Source organism: Nuphar pumila, chromosome 6 (genome assembly GCF_984573655.1).
Source record: "Nuphar pumila chromosome 6, dmNupPumi1.hap1.1, whole genome shotgun sequence".
NCBI lineage: Eukaryota > Viridiplantae > Streptophyta > Magnoliopsida > Nymphaeales > Nymphaeaceae > Nuphar > Nuphar pumila.
This window is the reverse complement of record NC_143254.1, coordinates 83,904,338-83,916,767: the sequence shown is the minus strand read 5'-3', so window position 1 is coordinate 83,916,767 and position 12,430 is coordinate 83,904,338. Positions and strand designations below refer to the sequence as shown.

The window sequence follows — 12,430 nt, the reverse complement described above, 5'->3', positions numbered from 1 at the left end:
ATTCCAAATTCGTGAAGAGTGATTTTGGAATAAGACAACCAAAGATAAGAGAGTGAGAGTCAATAATTTGTTATTTAATAAGTATATATATTGATAAGCGTGAAAGGAGAGTGAATAGAGAGAAAAAAATGATACGAATATGTAGAGAAATGAGAAAGGACAACTATTACTTGATTTAGATATGACATAAAGTGGAGTTAGGATAGACAAGAAGTAAAGTTTTGCTTGAGGACAAGACTTTAATGGGTCTCGATTTTAGAGAGATATAAAATATATGAGAGAGTCATGGTCACGGATGGAAGGTCACTTCATATGAGAAAGAGGTAATAAAAAGGTGGTACAAGTAGTATTAAAAACAATAGAGGACAAGTTGTCGAAAAAGGAGAGTGACTAGTACTATTTCATAAAAGATGTGAAGGATGAAAAGGATGATAATAGATTATACTTAAGCTATGAAATAACCGATGATATAGTAAAAAAAATTTACGTGAAATATAATCACTTAAAAAAATAATAAAAAGGTTTTTAAGATTTTTAGAGAAGTATATTGATAAGAGGTTTTGAAAGGGAATATATCTCATGAATATAATCAATGAAGAATTAAAGTTATGAGGAATATAATATCATGTTTGGAGGTCGGCTAGCTTATCGTATGAGAGGTTGTCACAAGAAGACAAAAGAGATGAAAGGTGTAATGAAATGAGTGATCAAAGTCATGATAGCTTTTTACTTAAAGTAAATGGTTCTTATGGATGTATGTGAAAGGAGATAGGACAAGAAGTCATTATGAGAGTGTACTTGAAAGATGACAAGTTGAAAGACATAAAGAATGTGTCATGATGAATGTGTTTCTATGAGTATTGAGAGTATACGAAAATATGGAAACATAGTTTGACTTTGAATGACAAAAAATCGATAAGAGGAAAATCCTTTTAAAATAAGATTTTAACAAAACTTATAAGGAGTAATAATCTTAATAAGTGTGATTAATTTATAAGTCACTTAGTTTGCATATTCCGAGTTCTCTTCTAATTCGTGTAAAGTCTTCATGTTTTAATGGTTTAGTGAATATGTCTGCTAACTGCTGATTAGTGGGTATGAATTCGAGTTTAATAATGTTGTTTAAGACTTGTTCTCTTAAGAAGTGATGTCTTATTTGAATGTGCTTAGTTCGTGAGTGTAAGATAGGATTTTTAGATAGGTTTATAGCACTAGTATTATCACAGAAAATAGTTGTGTTTTCAAAATTTAAACCAAAATCTTTTAAGGTTTGTTTCATCCAGATGACTTGTGTACAGGCTAGGCTAGCAGCAATGTATTCGGCTTCAGTAGTTGATAAGGATACACAATTTTGTTTCTTACTGAACCATGAAACTAGTGAGTGCCCTAGCATGTGACATGTTCCACTTGTGCTTTTTCTGTCAGATTTACTTCCAGCAAAGTCAGCATCGCTGTATGAGATTAAATCAAATGTAGAGGATTTTGAATAGAATAATCCAAAATCAACTATCTTTTAAATATCTCATAATTCTTTTTACAGCTTTAAGATGTGATTCTTTTGGATTTGACTGAAATCTAGCACACAAGCAAACACTGAACATAATATCTGGACAACTAGCAGTTAAATAGAGAAGTTGAAATTCCACTAGAGGGGGGTGAATAGTGAAATACGATGCAGATCGATAAAATAAAAAATAAGGCAGTAAGGCACAACACAATAAACACAAGATTTATACTGGTTCGGCCGAGTTACTGACCTACATCCCGTCCTCAAGTAAAACACTTGAGCCTTCCACTATAACATCCGAGTTACCGGATAAATAGTACAACACCCTCTTCCTCAGAGGTCTACTTCTCTCAACAGAGAAGGGAAACACCCTCTTCCTCAGAGGTCTACTTCTCTCAACAGAGAAGGGAAACACCCTCTTCCTCAGAGGTCTACTTCTCTCAACAGAGAAGGAAAACACCCTCTTCCTCAGAGGTCTACTTCTCTCAACAGAGAAGGGAAAACACCCTCTTTCACAGAGGTCTACTTCTCTCAACAGAGAAGGGAAACAGCAGAGATCAGAAAGTTACAACACTTTCCTATAGAACCTTCAGAATGATATGCAGAGTATGAATGCACGTATGAAGATTCTCAGAATGATCTTTTTCTTTTCTTACACACTCTTGTATTTTTCTGAGAGCTTTTCTTGACTTTTTCTTTCTTTTTCTCTTTCTTTTTCTAAGCTCTTTTCTCAGAGTGTCAAGAGGAATTTTTCTCGTTGAAAGCTTGCTTATCTTTTCACACTGTTGTGTTTGTATATATATAGTCTTTAGAAAACTAGTCGTCTTTTTGAAATGATTGTCCTTTTGGGATATGAGAAGTCAGGTCATTTCAAAAACAACTTAGTGTGAAAAAGATAAGTGTACTATATTGCTTTTTCAAAAAGTCTTCTTTCCATACGAAGCATTTTTGAAGTACACTATTCGTTGGTGTATTTTAAAATGAGTTATTCTTTGTATTAGGTCTTTTCTCATAATAAATGTTCTGTAGTATTTTTGAACGTTGAAGTGTAGTTTATCATGTAGTTTTGTCTTTATTCTAATTAATGATTTGAGGTACATAAGTACTTCTTTACTTTAAATGAGTGTAAGTACAATAAATGCTTTGAGATATTTATTTGTACATAGTCATGTCAAGAGTTTTCTTTATGTTGTGTTTTTCAAAGTCTACAGAGAGAATGAAGACTTTAAACAAGTCGACATTCTTGAGAAGGATATCAACAAGGATTTCTTACAGGAGGTATTTAATGCTATACAAAGAGAATGATGACTTCAAGTAAGTATACATTCTATGGTTTTGTAAAAAGGTAACTAGAGTCTTTTCAAAACATATTATATTTGTATTTTATGTTTATGAGTAAGTCAACATTCTATGGGTTTGTAAAAAAGTAACTAAAGTCTTTTCAACATATATTATATTTGTATTTAATGTTTATGAGTAAGTCGACATTCTTGAGTATGGGTTTTATTTATAAATAAACAGTCATTTCTCAAATGCTTTTTGAGGTGTCATTTAATGCTTAAAGAAATAAATGGTCATTTCTTATTTTAATAAAATAATATTTATTTTCTCAAATCGTCAATTCTAAAATGAAAGGTTGTGAAGTACACTAAATGCTTGAGTAATACTTATATTACAAATAGTCATTTCTCAAATAAATGCTTGTGTATTATCTTTTCATAATTTGCCTTTTCTTACATAAATGTTTATGTATTATGAACCAAAATTTCTTACGTAAATGTTTGTGAATTAATTCATTTTGTCTTTTTCTTTCATATTTGAAATCATTAGCTTTTATATCTTTTCAAGTTGTCTTTTTCATAAATGCATGTTAGAAGGTACAATTAATGCTTTTGAAATCATGAGCTATTATATCATGTCAAAATGTCTTTTTCATAAATGCTTGTAAGAAAGTACAATTAATGCTTTTGAAATCATGAGTTATTATATCTTGTCAAAATATCGTTTTCATAAATGCTTGTAGGAAGTACAATGATTTGTTTCAAAAAGGGTTTTTGAAATGCTACAATGTACATAACGTATCCTTTTATGAAAGCTTAACTTTTTGTAAATAAATGGCTTGTATGATTTCAAAGCATATAGTCTAATATGAAATATGCATGCTTCTGAAGGTTCTGTTACATATGACTCTAAAGAAGAAAAAAGTCTTCATCTTGAGGAAACCGATCTTCTTGGATAATCTTTATGAATGTATAGCCCATCAAGCTTTTTCTTCAAAGTAGTATGATTGCATCAAATAGTTGCACTTGATCAAGTTGTCTTCACTCTTCTTAAGTGAAATAACCTTGCATCAAATACTCGTTAAATACATAGCACATCATATCCAGTCATAATATAACATATTCAGTTTCACATATGAAAGCATATCATATTTATCATATCTCATGAAAGCATATCATGTATTTATCATGTATCATATATATGCATCATGAAAGCATATCATATTTATCATGTATCATCAAAACATAGTTTCTCAACAGAAGTGACCATCTTCATCTTTGTCCAAAACAGTAGTAGTGTTCATAGGAGTAGATTTTGAAGCAGTTGAGTTCATGTTGAACCTCTTTAGAAGTTCACGAGCATACTTAGACTGATTGATGAAAACTCCATCCTTGGTTTGCTTAATATGCAGTCCATTAAAGTAGGTGAGTTCTCCCATCATACTCATTTCAAATTCTTTCTGCATGGACTTAGAAAATTCTTCACAAAGAGTGTTGTTAGATGATCCAAAGATGATATCGTCTACGTATATTTGAACAATTGGGGTATGATCATTCACTATTTTTACAAATAATGTAGAGTTTGCTTTGCATATAGAAAAAACAGTTTTTAACAAGAAGGTTTTAAGTCTATCATACCAAGCACGAGGTGCTTGTTTTAAACCATACAAAGCACGTTTGAGTTTGAAAACATGATCTGGATATTGTTCATTTTCAAATCCTGGAGGTTGTTTTACATAAACTTCTTCATTTATAAAACCATTTAAAACGGCACTTTTAACATCCATTTGATATAATTTGAAATCCATATAGCTTGCATATGCTAAAAACATTCTAATAGATTCAAGTCTAGCAACAGGAGCAAATGTTTCATCAAAATCAATACCTTCCTCCTGGTTGTATCCTTGAGCTACTAGTCTTGCTTTGTTTCTTATAACATTACCTGTTTCATCTAGCTTGTTTTTGAAGATCCATCTTGTCCCAATGATTGGATGATCCTTTGGTCTTGGTACAAGATCTCAAACTTCATTCCTTTGGAATTGATTCAGTTCTTCAGTCATGGCTAGCATCCAGAATTCATCAATGATGGCTTCATCAATCTTCTTTGGTTCAAGTTGAGAAATGAAAGCCATGTTTGCAATCCGTTCTAGCTGAGCTCTAGTTTGAACCCCCTTTGTCAGGTCTCCCAAAATCTGCTTTTGAGGATGATCTTTGATATCGACATATGTTCTTTGATGATCATCTTTATTAGACTTAACTGTGTTATCTAAAAATAAATCTGTACTTTCAACATCATCATCGTTAGTTTGCTTATGAACAGATTGATCAATAGATTCACAGAAACTAACATGCAAAGATTCTTCAATAGTATTAGAACTCTTATTGAAAACCCTGTATGCTTTACTATGACTTGAATATCCTAAAAATATGCCTTCAATAGATTTAGCATCAAATTTATCTAGGCTATCTTTTGTGTTTAGGATAAAGCATTTACAATCAAAGACTTTGAAATAGTCTATTCTTGGAGTTCTGTCATAGAATAGTTCATAGGGAGTTTTATTTAATAAGGGTCTAATGAGAACTCTATTTGTTATGTAGCATGCAGTATTAACAGCTTCTGCCCAAAAGGATTTAGCAAGATTATTGTGTTGGAGCATAGTTCTAGCAGATTCCTGAAGGGTTCTATTCTTTTTTTCTACTACACCATTTTGAGGTGCAGCTCTAGGAAAGACAAAGTTATGAGAAATACCATGCAAGTTACAAAAATTTTCAAAAAGTTCATTTTCAAATTCTCCTCCATGGTCACTACGGATTTTAACAATAGAACAAGATTTTTCATTTTGTAATTTTTTACATAAGATTTCAAATTGACAAAACGTGTCACTTTTGTTTTTCAAAAATATTACCCAAGTAAATCTTGAGTAGTCATCTACAATAACAAAAACGTATTTATTGTGATTATGACTAGCTATTCTAGAAGGACCAAAAAGATCCAGGTGGAGAAGCTCTAAAGGTCTTTTACTTGAAATGATATTTTTTGATTTGAAAGATGATTTTGACAGTTTTCGTAATTGACATGCATCACAAAAGTAATCCTTTTTAAAAGATATTTTGGGTAACCCACGTACTAACTTATCTTTAGCTAATTTAGACATGTATTTAGAATTGACATGACCCATTCTCATGTGCCATAGATGTTGAGAGTCATTATTAGCTATGAGGCAATGTTCTGTGATGTTTTCTAGGTATAGTTCATATATATTATTTTTTTTATACCTTTTAAGATAATATTTTCGTTGTTGTCTGCTATAAGACAAGCATTATGATTAAAGCTAATTTTATAAGCTGTATCACACATTTGACTAATATTTAGAAGGTTATGTTTTAAGCCTTTAACCAGGAGAACGTCTTTGATAAGAGGTTTATCTATATTTCCAATATTACCAATACCTATTATCAAACCTTTGTTGTTATCACCAAAGGTGACAGTTCCTCCTTTTTTATGAAGAACAACAAAGAGGTCTGAATGTCCAGTCATGTGCTTTGAACATCCACTGTCTAGAATCCATCTGTTCTTCTTGTTTGGAGCCTGCAAATCATTAAGTAAAATTTCTTTTTGGTACCCAATCAGATCCCTCTTTGTTAGACCTTGGAACCCATATCCATTTGGATTTGGGTTTGTCTACAACCTTAGAGGAGTTAAAAAAATGAACATTATAATACTCCTTATTTGGTTCAGACGAACTTTTCACAAAAGTAGTCTTTTGATTCATACAAGAAGGCTTGTTGAAATGAGAGTAGCCAATACCATTCTTGTAGAAAGAGACTTTTTGAGAAGATAGGAGTTTATCCAAGTTCTCTTTTCCTTTGGTAAACTTGAAAACCGTTTTCATAAGGTTTTCAGTTTTACTTTTTAATTCTGAAATTTCTACTTGCAGTTTTTTAGTCTTGAAGCTGGTAGATGAGATTTCAGAAGTAATAAGATTTTTCTTTTTCAACTCAGAGTTTTTACTGCTGAGTTCTTCATTTTTCTGGGAAAGCTCTAAATTTTCAGATTTTAAAGTTTTATTTTTGAAGCTTAATTTTCTAGATTCTTCAAATAGTTCTTGAAAAGCATCTAGAAGTTCTTCAAAGGAGAAATCAGAAATTTCACTTACAGAGCTTTTGTTTGCCATGAAGCACATGTTTGCAGTTTCGGCTTCATCATCACTTGACTCTTCACTGGTGGATGGTTCTGAGTCATCCCATTGAGCATGCAGAGCCTTTTTCTTGAAGAACCTCTTCTTTGGTTCCTCGGTCTTGGACTTTCTTTTGAGAAGGGGACAGTCACGCCTCAAGTGACCTGGCTTATTACATTGATAGTACATGGGATCCTCCTTAGGATCTTTTCTTTCCTTGTGCTTGTTTGGAAGCCGGTTCCTTCTCATGAAGCGCTGAAATTTTCTGGTTAGTAGCGCAATTTCAGATTCTTTATCTGAGTCTTCATTCTCAGATAAAGCTGGGAAGGCTAGAGTTTTCTTTGTCAGTAGTTCTTCTTCCCTTCTTTCTTTCATGTGGACTTCATAGGCCATAAGATTGCCTATTAAGTCGTCCAGAGTAAGCTTAGATAAATCTTGAGCTTCTTCAATAGCTGTAGTCTTTTTCTCCCAATCAGTTGTGAGAGATCTCAAGATTTTCTTCACCTTGTCTGTCTGGGAATATGTTACACCCAGAGATTTCAGATCGTTGGTGATGTTGGTGAATCTGGTAAACATCTCTGTGATGGGTTCATCTTTGTTCATTTTGAACAACTCATATTTTCTGACAAGAGATGAAATTTTGGCTTCTTTTACTTTGTTGGTTCCTTCATGAATAACTTCTAAAGAATGCCAAATATCATATGCAAATTCACATATAGATATTCTGTTGAATTCGTTCTGATCAATGGCACAATATAAGGCATTCATAGCCTTTGCATTTAGGTTTGCCATTTTCTTTTCTTCATCAGACCATAAGGTATAGTCTGCGGATGGAGATGTGTATGGATGCTCAACAATTTTCCATACAGCAAAATCTATGGATTTGAGAAATATAGCCATTCTGCACTTCCAATATCCATAGTTGGAGCCGTTGAAGAAAGGAGGACGAGATGCGTGTTGACCTTCAATATCACGAGCATAAGAGGTAGATGTCATTTGTGCTGGAAGACTTGTTATGTCGAAACCAGCAAACCTGCTCTGATACCAAATGAAATTTCACTAGAGGGGGGGTGAATAGTGAAATACGATAAAGATCGATAAAATAAAATAATCAGGCAATAAGGCACAACACATAAAACACATAATTTATACTGGTTCGGTCAATACCCAGACCTACATCCAGTCCCCAAGCAAACCACTTGAGCTTTTCCACTATAACATCCGAGTCACCGGATAAATAGTACAACACCCTCTTCCTCAGAGGTCTTCTTCTCTCAACAGAGAAGGGGCACACCCTCTTTCACAGACGTCTTCTTCTCTCAACAGAGAAGGACAACACCCTCTTTCACAGAAGTCTTCTTCTCTCAACAGAGAAGGGCAACAGCCTCTTTCACAGAGGTCTACTTCTTTCAACAAAGAAGGAAAACAGTGAATAACAGAGTTACAATACTTCCTATAGATACTTCAGAATGATATGAATGCACGAATGAAGGATTCTCAGAATGTTCTGTTTGTCACTCAGAGGATACTCTTTGTCAAAGAGCTACACTTGACTTTTTCTCTTTTCTTTCTTTTCTTTTTCTCTTTCTTTTTCAAGGCTCTCTTTTCAAATATCGAATAGGAATTTTTCTCGTTGTAAGCTCACATGTCCATTTCATTTGTTGAATAGTTTATTTGAGTGTGTTTATATAGCTTTTTAAAAAAGTAGTCGTTACATTTTTAAATCGTAGCCTTCTTGAGATGTGAAATGATATGTCATTTCAAAAACATCTTTAGAGAAATTCGAAAAAGTCTTTTTCCATAAAAGTAAAATATAGGGTACACTAGTCGTTGTAAATTTTAGGTAATACATATTTTATGTAAAAAGTCTGTTTCTTACAATAGTACATTGAACGTTGGAGTGTGGTTTTGTCTTTATTCTAATTAATGATTTGAGGTACATAAGTACTTCTTTACTTTAAATGAGTGTAAGTACAATGAGTGCTTTGAGATATTTATTTGTACATAGTCATGTCAAGTGTTTTCTTTATGTTGTGGTTTTCAAAGTCTTCAGAGAGAATGAGGACTACAAGAAAGTCGACATTCTTGAGAAGGATATTTTAACAAGGATTTCTTACAGGAGGTGTTTATTGCTATACAAAGAGAATGATGACTTCAAGTAAGTCGACATTCTATGGGTTTGTAAAAAGGTAACTAGAGTCTTTTCAAAACCTTTATTATATTTGTTTTCTTTGTGTAGCCGATTTTCATGTTTTGTCTTTTACCCATATTTGAAATCATTTCTTTAAAGAAGGTAACTAGAGTCTTTTCAAAAACATATTATATTTGTTTTTCTTTATGTAGTCGATTTCATGTTTTGTCTTTTTCCTACATTTCTTTTCATGTTGTCTTGTATATGATGTAAGGTACAATTATTACATTTTGAAATCATGTCAAAATACCTTTTTCATAAAGGGTTGTAAGAAGGTACAATTATTAGTTTTCAAAAAGGAGCTTTTTGAAACTATCGTGTACTTTTATGATATAGCTTTTATGAATGAGTATGTAATATGCAATATGCATGTTCCTGAAGGTTCGGTTACATATGACTCTAAAGAAGAAAAAAATCTTCATCTTGAGGTAGCCGATTTCTTCAGTTGAACTTTAGGAATGCATGGCTCATCAAGCTTTTTCTTCTAGGAGTATGATTGCACCATAGTTTGTACTTGAACAGGAAGTCTCCATCCTTTTTGGGTGAGATATCCTTGCATCAAATACTCGTTAGATTTATGGCAAAACATATTCAGTCATAATATAACATTTTTCAAGAGGACATATTATCATATCATATGAAATCAAATACAACAAAACAGAGTTTCTCAACAGTGCATACTTTGTTAACCCATACCCAAGTGTGTCTTACCTGTACCCTGTGTCATATCATGTTTATGCAATAGAACCCATTTAGGATTTATCTGTGATCATATATAGACACTTACACCTCTAGCATGCGAGTGCAAGGTGTTATACTTGGTGTCTGATATGTTCTTATGGCTTATTGTGTTCTATGCAGAACAAGGGCGGAATTTGGAGGAGTTTTTTGAATCAACAGCAGGTTGATGACTCATCAAACTTGATTGCCTCTCTTTGTTTTTGTTTTGGAAACACAGCAAAGGATGCATGCACATCTGTAGATTTTTGCACACGCAATGCCTGCATGTAGTGTAAACGTGGATGTGAATGATTTGCATGTAAAATGATTACTCCACAGACCCAAACTGACAGATATGAGTATTTACATGTTATCATGATCGTGAACATGGGAGATAAAAGAATCCTCTAGAAAATGAACTAACTGTTTTATCAGGCACCAACTCTCAGTTGAGTGTTATAAAAGTCAATAACTGGTTCTGTTTTTTCACCCTCTTTTTTTTCCTCTTGTATGCATATATAGCACTTTGACATGCTTTTAGTTTTTGCATCTTCTTGTCCTTGACTGCATCTCAGTTTCCCAAGTAATTTGTAAAGAAATTTTCAATTTTTTCCCACATGGAAGTAATGGGCTGGCTGCAGTGAGATTCTGGGAACTTTCAAAATGACACTTCTGACCTTAATAGATATGTTGTTTTTAACAAAGGATGTTCATGGTTTTAGTGTTTCAGCAGTATTGAAACCCTGGAACACCAGAATCTGATACGTACCACCTGTCTTCCCATAATGGGAACTTTAGCTATGTTTTTGTCTCCAATTTTTTTTTTCATCTCTTCTTTATCCTCTCAGATTTCAAAGCATATCAATGTTCTAAACATGATATGGTTGGGCATTGATCTGTCTATGTTTTAAGCATATCAATGTTCTCAGATTTCATGTCTTTTTTTCAGCCGGTCTATGTAATAATCCGTCTATTATCACTACATTTATCCTGGATCTGTCCATACTTGACTCTCTTACGAGAAGGTGGATCCACATTTTTATATGGCTGTCATACCATGTATTATTTTTTATTTTTCCTGTGACAAATAGCAATAAAATACATCTGACATTTCGACATGCAGGAAAGTTCCAAACTGATGTGGGCCAGGCCTGGGCTTCAGAAATAGTGTCCAGGAGAAGACAAAGTAAAGTTGATAACAAGATTTTGAGTTAGAGGCACTTGTATCCTCAGTATTTGCTTCCAGGAACCTTTAGTTCCCGCAAGGCTTTTCAGCTTTCATCAACAGCTTCAGAATAATTTGGCATGCCCTGTGCTTCAGTAGGTCTCGGAAAACAAATATTTCCAGTAGCTTTTAGGTAATAAGATGGCCAGCTCCAAGTTTGGATTTGTTTTTGCCTCTGTTCTCTCTTATTTCAGGTTGGACTACTGTGCTCCGAGTGACCACCTGCTTAAGCTTATCTCGGTAAGATAACTCTCAAGTTCCTCGCATAGATTTTGTTTTTGTGTTTTTTTGAAAGGCAAGCTGGGGTTAGGCGGACCCCTACCAGAACAACAGCCACCCCATGTGGCAGAGGGATTCCATCCTGGGCCTTCAGCTTGATACAGGACCCTGCTTACCACACGTTCCTCACATAGATTACTTGCCATGGTTATTGAATAAATTAATTCTGGGGTTTACATCACAGATTCAGATGATGCAGTGGTGCATTGTAAAGTGCAAATATGATTGCTCACGGTACCTAGTTGCACTTAATTCAGCTGCAATTGAACGTTCTGTAAATGTAACAACTTTCTAGGACTAGCTTTCGTTACCATGATACTTGGTTTCAGTTTAGGTGCATACACAAGTGGAGGTTCTGTAATATGACAACTTTCTAGTGCACTTTGGTTTGTTTTTGTTGCCATTATGCTCTTCTGCACTTTTAAGCTGCTTGGAGGTTCTGTAATATAACATGTACCATTCAGAGAACTTGGAGATGTTGTCAATGAACTTCATTAAAGTTACATCCAAAACTAGTGAAAAGAAATAATGGCCAAATTTGTTTTTTTTTTTACTGAAAGGCAAGCTGAGGTTAGGCAGGGCCTACCAGTAATACATGGATACCATTGAGATTTGAACTTGCAACGTCCCAACACAAGGTGACGTGCACTAGCTGCTCCTACCAGACAAGCGGAGCCCCCCCCCCCCCCCCCAACACACTCACACACACACAGTTGGTAATGACCAAATTTGTTTTGCAACGTCATTTGGTCACCAGCTTGCCCTATTACAGATCGAATAACATAGCTGGATGGATATATAGCTTGCCCTATTTACAGGTGCACTATCATGACCGAGGGGTCTGAGGTTTGTACCACACGGGGTTATCCCCCAGATTGCCTATAACCCAAAAAAAAACATTTCACAGCATTTTGTGACAGTTTCAAGAAAAATTGGTCCCACGTTAGGTGGATATAGGATCAGGATCAACCTCTTCTAAAGTGGAGGCAGCAGGTTAGGAGACTTGTTGGGAGGCATTTTCAATCTTGGTAAGGCCCTGCCTCTTTTGTT

The 12,430-nt window shown here is 34.1% G+C and overlaps 1 protein-coding gene across 1 annotated transcript in view; it reads left to right on the top strand.

The window, feature by feature from the left end:
* Positions 1-11,848, top strand: part of LOC149834994 (uncharacterized) — a 58,795-nt gene extending 46,947 nt beyond the window's left edge. Inside the window, exons 7-9 of the mRNA XM_090010358.1 lie at positions 10,018-10,059; positions 11,000-11,341; positions 11,565-11,848. Of these exons, the coding sequence (XP_089866484.1) occupies positions 10,018-10,059; positions 11,000-11,091 (134 nt within the window). The 3' untranslated portion in view covers positions 11,092-11,341; positions 11,565-11,848. The remainder of the gene's footprint in view (positions 1-10,017; positions 10,060-10,999; positions 11,342-11,564) is intronic.
* The last annotated feature ends 582 nt before the right edge of the window (positions 11,849-12,430 follow it).